Here is a 16,672-nt window from a genome sequence, read left to right on the forward strand (position 1 = left end):
CTGGGTGAGAGGATGGATGATGGGTGGGTAGGTGAATGGATAGGTAGATGGAAAGAAGGGTGGATGGATGGATGGATAATTTTGCTTTGAAATAACAAAGAGCTAGACTTGGGGCCTGAAGATGTATGACCCTCCTATTTCCTGGGGCTGTCAAACAAGACTTTATATAGTGAGCCCTTCTACTTTCCAGTATCTGATAACCTACAGTTTTACCTTATTTTTGTAATCCTGTCGATGCCCTGCTTCCTGAAGAACCTCCTGAGCAAGCCTTTGAAGGTAATAGTTTCAGCACCCATCCAAACGGTCTCTGTGTCTATTATAAAGACAAACGGAGACTATAAGAAGCCCATACCTGTACGCCCCAGGATGTTACTTCCTGTACACCTCTCCTGTTTCATAGTCTGTTAAAATATTCTTCTAAGAAACTCTGGTTCTACTTCACACTGACTCATCTTAAAACTTTTTTCTGTGTTAAAACCAAGATCAATTGACCTGAGTTTTGAGGCTGAAAAGATTAAGGGAACTCAGGATGGTGCCAGCAACAGAGTGGAGCCCCTGCTGTCTCTGGTTGATGCCACAGAAAAATTAGCAGCAAATGAAAGGAGGTCAGGTGGGTGCAAAGGAAAGGAAAATGCAGCGTTTGGTGAAATGAAGTCTTGGCTCTGATTCTCATGCGATAAAAATGAAGCTTTCTAGAGAGTCACCAACCCTGCAAAAGAAACTCTGAAATCAGAAAGCCAGCAACAGTGATGCTTAGCTCAAAGCTCTCTCCAGAATATGTTGGTAAGAAAGGATGAATGTTGCATGACTGTATTCACATTTAGTATGAAATGAGCTCAGGCCATAACAGGAGCCATCAGTACCACAGTGAAGCACAATTTCGCAAACTGCAGCCCATGAAACAAAGGGCAGCTTTCTCTTCTTACACTGAAATATCCATGATCTCTGAATCTCTGAGCAGTAAAAAAAAAAAAAAAAAAAAAAAAAAACAAAACTACTGGTTTCTTCAATTTGTAAATAGTTTCATTCATTATTTTTATCAGGCAACCTCTAGAATTTGAGATAGCACATTTTTTTATTTCTCATTCAAAAACGCACATGACTTTCAAAGAATTGCACATATAACAGACCTGCCAGATTATAATAAAGTTTTAAAATCCCTACTGCATTTTTTTTCCTGTTCTTTTTTATAAGTAGATAAGCACACCCCACCGGGTGACAGTTTCCTACGGGTTTGGTAGGGTAGTATGTTGTAGCCGTTTTATAGCCTGGGCCAACACACTGTGTAATGTAAGTGACAGGCTGCACCAGCCAAGTTTCTGTAAGTGCACGGGTGAAGGGCTCTTTAGAACGTATTCCTGCCACTAAATAATGCAGTATAAAAAGCACGTGTCTATATATGCATAGATAGGTACAAGACCACAAACATCTAACTTCTGAGTAAGCCTGCCCCCTTCCTTCCTTCCTTCCTTCCTTCCTTCCTTCCTTCCTTCCTTCCTTCCTTCCTTCCTTCCTCCCTCCCTCCCTCCCTCCCTCCACTACACATTTCATGTCACAGGAACAGCTGAAGACCAAATTGCTCTCCTCAGAGTTGTTGCCGTTTCTGGCAGAAGGTGAAGATCAGTTAGCAGTCGGAAGCAGGGATGAGAGCAGTGGGGCTCAGAACTGGTGTCACACAGCTCTGAACCTGCTGGTTTGAGGATGTGTCCTCACTGTCCACTTGACATCTAATGTTCATATACAGAGCTGTGGGGTCTGCATACAAGAATCATTCACTTAATCTCCATTGTCGCGCAGTGGAAAAGCTGCACATGCTATGAAATAGATTTGTGAGGCAGGCACTTCTCAAGATGCAATAAAGCACTGGGGATAAACTCTCCAGGCTGCCTGGTAGATGTGAGTGCTCAGCCTCTTAGGAGGCTTCTCATCTTTAGTGAGCAAAATGCAAACGTTCAGTGCTTGGCTTCACCACCCAGAACATGCAGCCAGAGTGACAGTGGGCGTGGTGGGGGCATGGTGGCACACTGGGACCCCAGTCCTGAGCAGGCCGGGGCAGAGGCTTTCGCCCCAGGCCAGAGAGGGCCCGTCTCAAAGCACAAAGTGCTGACGGCACGCTTGATGGCTTTAAAGCACAGCCCCCGACGTTAGATGCCACACTCACAGACCAGTGCGGCCACTGTCTCCTCTCCTTAAAATTCTCACCTGAGATTTGTGAGCACTGCAGAACTGTTGGGAGTTGGGGCACTGTGGATGTCTAGACCCCAGGCCACAAACAACTGACTTCCTATGTCTTGTATCTCTGGGCGTTTGCATGCCGTACGGAAGCCCAACCTGTCTACGAAGAAACACCAGCAGCCGGCATCGACTTGCCAACCAGTAAACAAGCGGCTTGGAAGCAGATGCGGTAGCCGGGGACGCTGCATGGGGCAAGGACGAGATGTCCAGATGATTGCTGCCAGCCCGTAGATCCTCACGCCAGTCAACACTTGTTTATAAGACACTGAGCACCGAGGTCGTCTGTGATGCCACAAGAGCAGGCAGAAGTTCTACCCCATGAAGTCAGGAGAGGGCTTTATTATTTATTTATTATTTATTAGATTGACACGTACGGCACTCAGAAGTGCTATTAAAGAGGTTCAGGGGCCATTACTGACCTGTAATACCTGGAAAAGTAGCCACCAACCAGGTGAAGCTGCTTAAATGTGAGTTTAGGGCAAACACACTGAAGCCACCTGCTCTCCAGCTGCATTTGCTGTGCCTCGGGTGTGCACCAGTCACGTGGCTGTTTGCCGTCTGCATCGGCAGCTCACACAAAGAATAATCCCATTGTTGCAGAAAGCTCTATTAGCTGCTCAACATTTCAGACTTACAAGCAAGAGTTACCAAGAAAGGTACTGACTGCAGAGCCCACTGTGACCTACCTAAACAATTCAATGAAGAACAGCTTCTAGATACCCCAGTAACTATTAACAAAAGACAAGGGTGAAGAATGCTGAAAGCATTTAACTGGTATAGGGTTGTCTTTCTTTCAATTAACTAAGAAATTAATTGTCTCGAGAGGTAGTGATGGATGGATGGATATAATCACAAATACATTGTATGAATGTATGACATTTTCTAAAACGTAAGTTAAAATATTATTTAAAAGAACTTTCTGTCACCCTCAGCTGAGTTATGTCAGAGTGAGGAATAAAGCGCTGAGTCACCACAGCATTACTGATCTAGGTCAAATAGCAGCAGCACCTACAGGTCCAACAGAAGATGTCCAGGTCATCCACTGCTTGTCATCTGGTGGACAATGCACTCACCTTACAGTGCTCACAAAAGGTCTGCGCAGGCCCAGCATCAAGGGCCCAAGCTTGGAGTCAATGTCTTAGGTGCAATATGATCTCGTTAGTAAAATTCAAAAATACATATTGAAGCATAAAAATGTATAGAGCAAAGACCAAAAGATTACATGATTCTGGCAGAACAATTAGATTAACTTTAAATTTATTTTCCATTTCTGCTTGCTGTTATTTCCCAAAATAACGGTGCATTGCTTTTTTTTTTTTTTAATCATTGTTCATTTCCCTTCCATTGCAATTTTTTTCTTTCAGACCTACCATTCATCACTTCTGGGAAGTCATTCCAAAGTGGTAATTGTTTAAAAAAACATAATATAAATCTCTGTCAGTAATTCTAACTTCAAATCTTACATATAATTTCTGTAAACTCTTGGGCCCTAAGGTGACAGAGGACATGGAACAGCATGCAGACGGTGCCCAAGGCTGGGAACTATCCGGAAAAGGTGGTTGTGCTTGGCATCGTGCATGAAGTCTGGATACGGGCCCTCTCAGACTCATACGCTGAACTCCGAACAGTGCTGCTTTTGAATACCATGCTCAAATTTAGTTGCCACTATAGCAATATTAAGACGTAGGCGCTTTACGGGAGGGTTGGGCCACAGGGGTCCAGTCTGCTATCCAAATACCCTTATCCTGGGAACAGTTTAGTTATCCTGAGAGCTAGTTATCCAGGAGTGGGCTAGTTATCTCAGGAGTAGGTTAGTTATCACAGGAGTGTGTTAGCTACCACGAAATAACTACCCTCCCGATGGGAGGATCAGTTTGGCCTCCGACCTCCTTCTCTGTGTCGAGCACACTCTTTCCCTCCCTCGGCCTTCTGCCAGGCTAAGATGCAGCACGAAGGCCCTCAGCAGATGCCAACATCACGCTCTTCAATTTCCATAAACCAAAAGAAACATATGCGGTTTACAAACTACCCAGCCTGTGGCACACCAGCACAAAACGGGTTAAGAAAAGCACAGACCTAGAAGCTGTGCACCCCTGAGGGAAACACTGAGCCATGAGTCTGCTCCAAGGAGAGCTCTGCAAGAGAAGCCACAGTCCCGTGCTGACATGCAGCACACAGTGTCCAGGTGCCCTGAGTGGCAGGTGCTGCAGAAGAAATTAAGGCAGGAGGAAAATGAGAAAACACTACAGAGGTCCTAAAAAGTTAAAATTTAAAAAAAAGAAGCCAGTGGTGGTGGAGGCAGCAGTGAACCCCTTTAATCCAAGCACTCAAGAGGCAGAGGCGAATAGCTGAGTTCAAGGCTAGCCTGATCTACACAGTAAGTTCCGGAACTCCCAGGGCTACCCAGAGAAACCCTTAATTAATAAATAAATAAGCAAATAACTGTCATTTTATTCAAAAATCTTACAACTGTGTTTATTTTCAAAAGCATTAAATAAGGACTTCTATGTGCTTGTATGTGCTTTCACTGCGCATACATAATGGGCTCGGCTCTATAAAAGGGAAACGTCCCTACAATAACATGGATAAGCCTTGAGGACATCACACTAAGTCAGTCAGACACAGAAGGCCAAATGTCACATGACATCACTTACATAAAGGTCCACATTTACCTGCGGTGGATTCACTCTTCGAACCCCAGTGGAACCCTGAAGCCACCAGGAGCACCAGCCCCAATCCGTGTTCTTTATACATGTACACACCCGGGATGGCGCCGTGTAACTGTAAAGTCGGGGATAAGGTGCATGAGTGTTTCCTGTGGAGGGGCTTCTGTTTGCTCGCTTTTACTTTTTAGCTGTTTTTCCTATTTATTTTTTTAATAATTGCAGTTTATTTACTTTTTATACCAGCTGTAGCCCCTCCCTCATCTCCACCCATGCCCCTCCCCAACTCCACTGATAAGGGAGGTCCTTCTCCTCTTCCATCTGACCCTAGCCAGTCAGGTCTCTTCAGGACTGGCGGCATTGTCTTCCTCTGTGGCCTGGTAAGGCAGCTCCTCCCTCAGGGGTAGGTGATCAAAGAGCCAGCCCCTGAGTTCCTATCGGAGACAGTCAAGGTTTCCCTTACTAGGGAACCTACTTGGAGACTGAGCTGTCATGGGCTACATCTGGGGTTCTAGGTTATCTCCATGTACAGTCCTTGGTTGAAGTATCAGTCTCAGAAAAGACCCCTTTGACCAGATTTTTTGGTTCTGTTGTTGTCCTTGTGGGGCTCCTGTCCCTTCTAGGTCTTTCTATTTCCTCCTCTTTTCATAAGATTTCCTGTACTCTGCTCAAAGTTTGGCTATGAGTCTCAGCATCTGCTTTGATACCCTGCTGGATAGAGTCTTTTAGAGGCCCTCTGTGGTAGGCTCCACTCCTGTTCCCTCCCTCTTCTGATGTCTGTCCCGCTTGCCTTTCTGAGTGAGAATTCATGATCTTACTCAGGATCCTCCTTCTTGATTAGCTTCCTTAGGTGTACAGATTTTAGTAGGTTTATCCTATATTATATGTCTAATATCCACTTATAAGTGAGAATATACCGTGTGTGTCTTTCTGCTTCTGGGATGCCTCACTCAGGATGATCATTTCTTGTTCCCACCATTTGCCTGCAAATTTCATGATTTCTTTATTTTTGATTGTGGAGTAGTATTCCATTGTGTAAATGTACCACAATTTCTGTATCCATTCCTCAGCTGGGGGACATCTGGGTTGTTTCCAGCTTCTGGCTATTACAAATAAAGCTGCTACGAATATGGTTGAGCAAATGTCCTTGTTGAATACTTGAGCATATTTTGGATATAAGCCTAGGAGTGGTACTGGATCCTGAGGAAGCGCTATTCCTAATTGTCTGAGAAAACGCCAGATTGATTTCCAATGTGGTTGTAAAAGTTTACATTCCTACAGCAATGGAGGAGTGTTCCCCTTTCTCCAAATCCTTTCTAGCATGTATTGTCACTTGAGTTTTTGCTCTTGGCCATTCTGATGGGTGTAAGGTGAAATCTCGGGTCATTTTGATTTCCATCTCCCTGGTGGCTAAGGATGTTGAGCATCTCTTTGAGTGTTTCTCTGCCATTCGATATTCCTCTACAGAGAATTCTGTTTAGCTCTGTACCCCATTTTTTAATTGGATTACTTGGTTTGTTGCTGTTTAACTTCTTGAGTTCTTTATATATTCTGGATATTAACCCTCTGTCAGATATAGGGTTGGTGAAGATCCTTTCCCAGTCAAGTTCATATGTTCAAATGCTTGGTCACTAGGGAGTGGAAGACTTAGAAGGATTAGGAAGTGTGGGTTTGTTGGAGAAAGTGTGTCACTGGGGATAGACTCTGACATCTCCAAAGCGCACACATGGCCCAGTCTCTCTCTCTCTCTCTCACACACACACACACACACACACACACACACACACACACACACGTGTGCATCTGTCTGTCTGCAGATCTGAATGTGAAGCTCTCAGCTACTGCTCCGGCGCCACGCATGCCACCATGCTCTCCTCCATGATGACGATGGACTAAACACTGAAACTGTAAGCAAGACCGCAATCAAATGCTTTCTTTTAGAAGAGTTGCCTTGATCACGGTGTCTCTTCACAGACATAGAACAGTGACTAAGACACCGTCCCCAAGTCTTTGCTTCCATATATTCAACTTTTCACCTAAGAAAAGTCCTTTTATGGCTTCTCTTCGGCATATGAAAAATCACCAGTGTCCTTGCACTTCGGGGACATTACTAAATAAGTAAAGGTCAGCTGTATACAAGGACTGCAGTATAGACAGTCTGATGGCTGAGGTGGCTACTAACAGGTTGGCAGCTAGCAGCATGGATGCCCAGACAAAGGGATGATTCATGTCTCAAGCAGGAAGGAGCAGAAAGAAGCAGGATGCTCCAGGTTTCATGGCACTAAGCAAAAGGATGCGCAACTAAACGGATATGAATGCTTCATTTCTGTAATTTTCCATTTAATATTTATGGACGACAGCTGATCGTGGATAACTAAAACCACAAAGAGCAAAACCACGACTGCAGAGGGACTGCTGCGGTCAGAGCCCTAGAAAGAGAAAGCAGGCGGCTGGGGGAGAAGGATGGGATGGTTGATGTAGAGAGGATAAAGTCCTGATTATACAACATAAAGAAGTCCGGACAATAGTGTACTGTGCAATTAATCTGTTGAGAGGAAGAACACATGTTAAGCATTCTTACAGGGGGTGGGAGGGGGGAGGGGAAGGAAAGGAGGGAGGGAATCACCTAAAAGAAATGGTTAGGAAGACATCTACAAGAACCACAGATAAGGTCATACAAATCACCCTGAACACAAGAGAAAACTTTCATTTCTAATTTGGAAATCAGCGTGAAATCTTTTAACTTCTGTCTTGTTGGATTCTACTCCCTATTTCTTGGTATTTTTCTTGAAGTAAACATTCCTTTTAAAACCTAAGACTGAGTCAGGCATGGCGGTGCACACCTTTAATCCCAACAGTAGGAGGCAGCCTGGTCTACAGAGCAAGTTCCAGGACAGCTGCAGAGAAACCCTGCCTCAAAAAGCTAAAAAGAAAGAAAGAAACATATAAATGAACAAAACCTACAACTGAAGTCAGTTGAGGGAAACTAAAACAAAAGAAAAAGCAGCAAAGCATAGGAGGTCTGTGGTGGCCGTGGACAGGGCTTCCCACAGCTCTACAGAAAGATGGACAGCGGTTCCTTGAGGGAAAATAGACTGAGCCTGGTCTGCTCTTCCCAGAAGTGCAGTGTGAGCAAGCACAGGGGAAGGGATCACTGAAGGCAAAGGGAAGAAACTTTTCTCTGGAGCTTTTTTCTTTTTCAGTCAGAACCCACCTGCTCCATCGAGGGAGCCCCATCAAATGCCAACTCGCTTAAGTTTTAATACTTTTAACAATAGTTCACCATTTTAGCCATTTTCTGCTCAAATGCCAAATGTTCTCCTGCTGTCTCATATTTCACAACTCAGTTTAGAGTAAAGGCTCTCAAACTTCCAAAATTGGGTCCCAATTAGGACAGTAAGACACAGGGTGTGTTTTGACATTTGTCACCCATTTTGTCAACTAAAAGCACTCTCCCAAATGAAGGACTACAAATTCTGTCCCCAGTCTCCATTTTCCCAAGTCATGCTCCATCCTTTGCAAGCTTTGCTGTGTCTCCAAGAATAATCACCTCACCAGGAGAATCTGCAGTTCCCTAGAGCAAGATAGGCCCTCTCAGCCCTGACTGCAAAGGTGACCCCTTTCACAAACAAACCCTGCCCAACAAAGGCCAGCTTGTGTCAGCATTGTTTGGGTTTTTCCCTAGGCCAGGCCTGCTTCAGTTAATTCCCAGTACTCTAAGAGTTCACTGTCTCTGCTTGGCCAAGAACCTGCTGAGCAGATTACGAAGGAAGATGTGAAGGAAAAAATGCTGAAGATGTGCAGAAGTGAGAATGGGTGAGGAATGACTAGAAGCCAACCTAAATTGGCAAAAGCAATCTTCTGGTCTGTTTGCAAATTATACTTGTATTTCCAATTCATCAAGGAAGCTGAGACAGAATGGGACAGAAATGGCATTCCTAGAGGCCATCAGCTGGAGCCAAAGGGTACAGACAAGGGTAGCCAGATAAGTGGCACCTGGCACCAGTACCAACCCAGCTTTGGCCAATCAAGGCAATGAGGAAGCGTTCCAGCGGCTTGGAGAGAATCGCCCACTGATGCTGCACTCAGATGAATTCAGAAGTTTGGGTTCTGGCGCAGCCATCAACAGAGACTAGGAAGGAGACCCCTCCTCCACACACATGTGATTTTCTCTCAATTGCAGCATCCAAGAATAGCTACTTACAGTCTACATAGATAACTGATTGAGGTGGCTAGCCAGTCATCCCTCTAAAGGAGTTTTTCTCTGTGCACCTTTGCCACAAGCCACCTCTGTAACGAACAAGACACTTCACCTGCCTCGGCCTCAGTTTGTTTATCTGGAAAACACTAAACAGGAGCCTTTGTGCTTTCTGGTTGTCAGATCCCAAAACTTGACAGCTTTCTCCACCCCACCTATCCACAATTCTCAGGGTCCATCCTCCATGTCCACAAGGCCACCCCAGAGTTCCTCAAACACCAATTCTTCTACAACTCACTTCAGAGAAAGCCCATTCCGTGGGAAAGCCTGCACTGACCCGAGATGCAGCTCCCAATCTCTATAGCTTTCATTTTGCTGCACAAATATTAACAGATATAATTAGAGCCTGCATAGGCAGAGTATAGACCACAGCTCCAACAATGTCAAATCTCTATGAGACAAGTGTCAAGTGCTATTTCACAGAAGACAGAGAGGTCCAGATATGGAATGACATGTGCCTAAGGTCACATAGTTTTAAAGGGGGGAGGAAAAAGGGGGGGGGCGGGCAGAGGCCTGATTTGGATAGGACACCACCTTTAATCCTGGCACATGAGATGCTGAGGCATCACTGTAAATTGGAGGCCAGCCTGATCTACAAAACAAGTTCCAGGCTAGCCAGGACCCTGACTCAAAAAACAAACACATGGCTTCTTAAATTTTTTCCACTTGCAATCCCGTTTTTACCTGCAACTCTGTAGGTATACAGATATATAAGAAAAAAAGTGTATACAAGTGTAATATAATAAACCATATTTTAGAACAATTCTCCAGTACATACCATCTCTTCCTTTAGTGAAGAAGAAAGTAAGTTTGCATACCAGTGAGATGAGTACTCTTGTTTATTGTCACATGAAGAGTTAAATCTTGGCTGAATGTCTGATGCTACAGACAAATAACATCTTCAACACTTCTCAGAGCTTGTTAGATACTTTCCTTTTTATAATCATCATTGCCGATAATCCTGATCTGCATGAATCTATAGTACCAAATGGCTTAAGTATATTTAGTCATTGCAGAAGCTGTTGGAAATTCTTTCTTAATTTCAAGGCAAAACTCACTTGTTTTTTTTTTTTTCCCTGAAACTCCAGTCAGCGACTCAAATGGCAGTTTTTTCAAACAAAGAATCCTAACGCTATATTCCAAAGGAACATTAATTTAATACTCACATGCTGAAGAATGACTCAAGTCCCTCCCCTAACTAAAGGGTTGTTTCTGCAGAGTGGAACGCGCTGTTTGCAGGTTAAAACACAGCAATCATTACACTCGACGGTGTCGGGTCTGAGCCAGGGTGTCTAGGCAGCGTTCGTCACATGGGGTGGACGAGGCAAAGTGTTTGTGGTGGGTTTAGAGCCAGGGCTGCAGCGAAGCCACAGAATCCAGCAAGAATGGGCTCTGCCAGAAACTCCTCGGGGTCATTGCACAGGTGACTCTAGATTAATTTTTGGTCACTGTACATTTCCTTCATCATTGCCATAGTTTCCATGATCCCACATTCTGCGTGGACCTAGAACTGAAGAAGTTGTGAGCTAGTCACCCTCCGCCTGCTTTGGTGCAGTCAAAAAAGACTACCAACACTATAGAAGGAAAGTCTGTAACATGAAACCATCCCCCAATTATTTCTGTTTCTAAAGAAACACAGAAGACAGCTAAAGCCAGAGCCTGTACGCCCATGTCCTGCTCTCCAGGACAGTGCTGAGATACAGGCTTCACTCGAATTCACGAAGCCTAAAGACAAGGGAAGCAGAAACTGGGGAGAACGAGTGAGCCTGTGAGGGCACTGGAGGACAGGAGTCAGGGTGCTTACACTTAGCCCCCACGAGAAGAGGCCGCAGGGTCCACCCCACCCCTGCACAGTGAGCCGAGATGGGGAAGCACCTACCGACCTGCCTGCAGCGTCCTCCCGCCCCGCCGCACCCCGCCCTCGCCTGCCCTTCCTGTACCAGAATACCTCAGGGACTAAGGAACTCATGAGCACCAGAGTCTGACATGGCTGCAAAGACCACTCTGGCATCAGTGGAAGCCTAGACTGACTCCTCAGGAAACCATGCGGTATTACAAAGGCAATTTTCTCTTTTAAGGGGGAAGTGCCTATCAGTTTCCAATCAGAAAAGCAACGCTTTGAGCACAGCCTCTCTGCAGCCTGGGTGTCCTTCTCCTACCACAGGCGCTGAGAAGCGAAGTACCAAGGACCCAGAAAGGATGAACGCTTAGTAGTAAACCTACATAGAAAAGCTGAACCTGGCTGGACAAAAGGGGAACAAACACTCTCCAGGAGGGAGGCTGGGGACAAAGCAGAACCAGTCCAAACCCCAGGTCACTCAAGATCAAAAGACCGAAACTGGAGTGACGATAATACAAAAAAAAAAGTAATCTAAATATTTACCATCCCTGGTTTCAATTTAAACGAAGGTGGAAGGAATGATTTCAGAGACGCAGAAAGTCCCTCGAATTCTCTAGCACAGGATGTCATATCTTAATACCACAGAACTCCCTGACCAAACAAATCCCTTAGGGGACAGAAATGCTGACCACAGAGAGCAACTGCTGACCCCTGGCCCAGCTACTTCTAGGGAAGAGACTAACTCCAGGATTCCAGGGCATCTGGAGAGGTCAGTTGCTTAAGTTCTGGACTCCTCAGGAATCTTCCAGCCTACCTCAAACAATAGCTAGCCATCAGGGGACAAGAGGCAGATCACACCAGACCTCACCTGAAACGGACGATGGTTGACTCATCACACTTCTGCTAACAGAGACCAGGAAGCCATTAACCATGCCTCTAACACAGAGAAGGAAAGGAGTTCCAGAGGCACTCCAAGAGGCAGGGCACATCAGTGAAGTCATGCAAAGATTCAATGCCAGCATGACATGAGGGCTGTGGAGGGCACCTGTTGGAGGTTGTTCTGATGCTGGCCCTCAAGATCTGGTTACACCATCCTTGTTTCGTAAACCTGCCTAAGTCATTACACCTGATTGGTTGATTAAAGGCCTACACCTGGCAGAGCAGAGTGCAGTAGGCGTGGCTAAGGTTCCAGGGCTTTTGAGGACAGGGAATCATAGGAGAGAGGTGGACAGGAAGAGAGGAGGAAGGAGGACGCCACGATGGGTTAGCTTGGAGAAGGAACCACATGGAACTGGAGAAAGAACTCAAATAATGGCATGGAAACGTCCAGATGAAGAATATAAACAAGTACCATGAGATTGTGTATGGAAGGTAGACCAGATGAGGCTTAAGATGGATGGCATTGGGTGGGGGCTGGGAGATGGATGGTGAGGATACTGAGACAGTGTAAGTAAAATATCTGCCCGGCCCAAGGTAAATGAGGCAATTATAAATCTAACAGGTGTCTGTGTCTTATTATTTGTGAAAGCAGGTTAACTAATACCACTGTGATAATCTTAGGGCTAATAATAAAAGTTATATAGTCTCACGCTTTTTTAAATTTACAACAACAGGCACCTTTCTTTCTTTCTTTCCTGTCCTTTCTTTTCTCCTCTCTCTCTCTCTCTCTCTTTCTTTCCTTCTTTCTTTCTTCTTTCTTTCTTTCTTTCTTCCTTTCTTTCTTTCTATCCTTCTTTCTCTTTCTTCTGTTGTCCTGACCTCTTCCCGGCCCCATGCCTGCCCACCTACCTGTCTACTTTGAGCTGTTTTCAATGCTGTACAGGGGAAGAAACTGTAAATCTTTAGTTCTTGGTAGCCCCATCTGTCTTCTAGGACAGGGCTGGGAGGCTGAAGGACAAGTGTAGAGAGAATCTTATTATAAATCTATGTGAGCATTTCTAATCGTAAAGTACACACAGACGTGGGAGGGGTAGTCTGGGGTTAATTTCTGACACAGGTGGTTGGGGGTTGCCACGGTGGCTCCGTGGTAAGAATACCACGTTGGTTCCCAACAAGCACGTGGCAGCTCACAAGCATCTGGAAGTCCAGTTCTAGGAGAGCCAATGCCCTCTTGGCCCTTCCTGAACACTGACCACACATAGTATACACGCATGGAGACAGGCCAAACACAGTACTCTACACATAAAATAAAAATAAACCTAAGAAAACAGGTGGGCTAACCCTTTATCAACTGGCCCCAAAGATGTCCTGAAGCCGTGGTTAGCACATGCCAGCCGGTGCCTCTCCAGGTGCCTCTCCGAAAGCTGGGACACCTCCCTCCAAGTGGGCCCTCTGCATTCTCCACATGTCCATGCATCTTCCTTCACTGTAATCGTGTTAATGAGAGGTTAGCTGTGAGGAGACGGTGCTGCACTGACAGCATTCCTTTAAAAAGGGAAAATCACAGCATCACGAAAACCTCCAAAATTAACTATGTAAAAATGTCATTCAGAAGCACAACACCAATGTCCTTCTTCGCAAACATCACGAAGGCAAGGAGGATGAGAGACCTTGTTTAATCCCATCCTCATGGGAGTTAGTCACTAACTTCTGCACTTGCATTTTATGCTCTGGTTGCTACAGACATGACTTGGACCCTCAGTGCTACCGGCATGGCATCAAAAACTTCTAGGAGGGAAGAAATGAGGGAAGGGTGAGAAAGGCGGAAGGGAACACAGTCGTGCACGTTAGCTGGAAACACAGTATGTGAGATATGAACGCTCCTGCCCAGTTAACATGTGCTGCTTAATGCACTTCCACGTCGGAAACTGGATCTAGACTCCAAGTGGCAAGGAGATAGCCAGGATCATTACCTATATCCTCATCTGGTAAATAAATCCTATTCTTCCATGCATAACTGTGGTGATGCTAGAAAGCGACATCTGTCCCCTGCCCCGCCCACTCCCCACACCAGCACACAGCACAGAGACACTGATCAAATGTTCCAAACTCAGATGAGGCAAAGGAATCCCTCAACTTAAGTCAACACCTCTGTGTGCCATGCAGAGGGGAGAAACCACTCACAGTTTCTGGGATGCAGTGAGGACACCCTGAACCCCAGCCACATGCGGCCCGTGACAGCACAGCCATTGAGAAGGACCCAGGTCACCCATGGAGCACCCACCTCCACTCAAATCTGACGGGTGGCTTTGTTTCAAACGTATTTGGGTCTGGCATAATTAGGCTCCATCTGCCAACTGTCAGTGGTTCCCAAAGCATAACTAAGCAGGCTGTGTTCAAAGCTGAACTGCTAACCTGCAAGACACCAGTACAAAGGGTGCTCTGGGCTCATCTACACCAACACAAAGTTCCAGTCTAGGAGGATGAAAGAGAGGGCTACAAACAGCAGTCCATGCCTCGGCCAGCTTTGGGAGTTGGCCCTCAACTGGATGGTCACAGGACTCTCTATGACTTGCCAGGTCTCTATAGGGACACTAAGTCCAAGTTTATGTAACCTCCCCAATGGCCACTGCCCACTTTTCAAAAGGCTGCAATCCTAACAGATCTGTTCATGTTCCTCTCAAGAAGCCAGGCAAAACTATACTGGAAATGACTTAAGCTATGAAAGGAAGTCCAAGCAGTATGAGCCAGAAGAAAACGATCAAACAGGAAGCAGAAGACAGGCCCAGATGGCCTGTTTCCTCAGGAGGGAAGCACTAGGTATTCCTGAACAAATCAGTGACTCCCCCTGGGACAGACAGAGGGGCTGATACATGGAGGACCAACCCGTGGAGAGCTGGACTCCCGGCTTCTGTGTGCAACATCCCTGCCCGGGCTGGGAACCAGCCAAACCGTTCCAGCAAGCACAGCATACAGCAGGAACTAGGCACACGGGGAAGCGAGGGCCTGGGGCAGGGCGAAAGCTTCACAAGGGACTGGCCCAGCACCCACCAGCAGGGAGAGAGAGGTTCCAGGGCCTAGGAAGTTCTAGGGTCTGTGGTTTCTACACTCTGAGCCCTGGGTACCCAAATACTTTGCCACCAACTGCTAAGAGTAACCCAACTTCAGGGACAACTTCAGGATTTTTACTTGCATTAATTTTCTTTGATGCCCACAACTCTGAGATAGATGTATTATTGAATATGTCTGCTGTGCAGGTGTACGAGGGTGTGTGTGTGTTCTGAGACAGGATCTCTCACTGACCTAAAGCTCACTGACTTCGCTAGAACGGCCAGCCAGCAGGCCCCAGGGCTCCTCCTGTCTCCACCTTTTCCCTGCCTCAGACACACAATGGGACCGCAGTTACATGGCGGCTGGCTGTTTGTGTGGGTGGATACTAGGGATCCGAACCAGGTCCTGTGCTTAGAAAACAAGCACTTCACAAACTGAGCCACTTCCTGGCCCAGAGCTACCACTTTCTGTGGGGGTTGGTTGGTTGTTTTGTTCTGTAACAGAACAAAGAACTCGGGGCTTGCATACACTAGGTAAGTGTTCTACCACTGACTCACCCAGCCAGGAGATGCCATTATTAAACCAGAAGGGGCGTAATAAAAAATAAAGTGTGGAAAGCAACGGCTCCTCTGGGGAATGGCCGGGTGGAGAGTGAACACAGGATCACTGCAGTGAGACAGATTCCAAAGCTGCTCCCAGCAAAGCAAGGAAGTGAAGCAGAAACCAAGTCTTTCTTGTTTGCTCTACGTTCAGTTCTCCCCAGCTTATGAGAGCCCAGGGCCAGTTGATAAAAGGCTCTGTGCCTCGGTTTCCTCATCTGTAAAGTGTGGACAAAGAAAGGTTGAAATGTTGCTGAGTATTCTGAGACTGATCTGGCTTTACCCCAGTGTGTGCTCAGTGTTGGTGATGTGGCTATTAGTAGCAGCTACAGACAAAGCCAGACACACAGAAAAACAATGACACCGGGGATTAGAAGGGACATTGTTCTGTGTGAGGTACAGAAAACATGAGCTCTCGGTATGAGGACACAGCAGCCACGGGCTTTGCCACACAGCTTGCAGGCTAGGTAGGTTCACAGTTAGCGCTGCACAGCCATGAGCACGGTGGCCAGTCAGAACCATGGCACACGAGGCAAAGCCACAGCAGGCAGGCTCCCGCGTGCTCTCACGTCACAGTCACACGCAGCCCGGGCTTCTCTTCCTTCCAGGAACAGGAAAGGGAAAATGATTAAACAGAAAACTACAAAAGTCCTAAACAGAGGGCATTCCGGTTAGTCACCTGTTCAGTCAGGCAGCGTTCCCACACGCCAGGCACGTGGCTCTGGCTTCTGAGAACCTGGGAACTGGGAAGTGAAGAGGAACAGCCAGGAAACCTCAAGGCTCTGAGCCCGCTGAAGTCACCTGATGTGAAATCCCCTCTATGACCTCTGGGGAAAGAGGGGCCAAGAGGAAAACAAATATCACGTAGGGAAAGAATGCTGGAAAGATGAGACAGGGGCAATCAGGAAAACCACAGATGAGGGAAAATACATATGAAGGTCATTAGCATGATGCCCCAGTGGGAACTCTGAAAGACTAGCACGGAGACTGAGACAATTGTGAGTTCTAGGACAGCCTGAGCTACAAAGTCAAAAGAAAAAAAAAAACAAGGAAGAAAGAAAGAAAAGAAAGAAAGAGAGAGAGAGAAAGAGAAAGAAAGAAAGGAAGGAAGGAAGGAAGGAAGGAAGGAAGGAAGGAAGGAAGGAAG

At 46.2% G+C, this 16,672-nt stretch overlaps 1 protein-coding gene across 6 annotated transcripts in view; it reads right to left on the minus strand.

Moving 5' to 3' along the window:
* The window catches only part of Rell1 (RELT like 1), a 53,344-nt gene that overhangs the window by 24,683 nt on the left and 11,989 nt on the right, over positions 1-16,672 (minus strand). The window contains exon 1 of one of the 6 annotated variants that reach the window (XM_055623800.1): positions 11,865-11,938. The exons of the other annotated variants lie outside the window; for them this stretch is intronic. Coding sequence (XP_055479775.1) covers positions 11,865-11,928 — 64 coding nt within the window. The 5' untranslated portion in view covers positions 11,929-11,938. Of the gene's footprint in view, positions 1-11,864; positions 11,939-16,672 lie in introns of those variants that run through there. 6 annotated transcript variants of the gene reach the window in all.

Source organism: Psammomys obesus, unplaced genomic scaffold (genome assembly GCF_907164565.1).
Source record: "Psammomys obesus unplaced genomic scaffold, mPsaObe1.curated_primary_1811, whole genome shotgun sequence".
In the NCBI taxonomy this organism is placed as follows: Eukaryota; Metazoa; Chordata; class Mammalia; order Rodentia; family Muridae; genus Psammomys; species Psammomys obesus.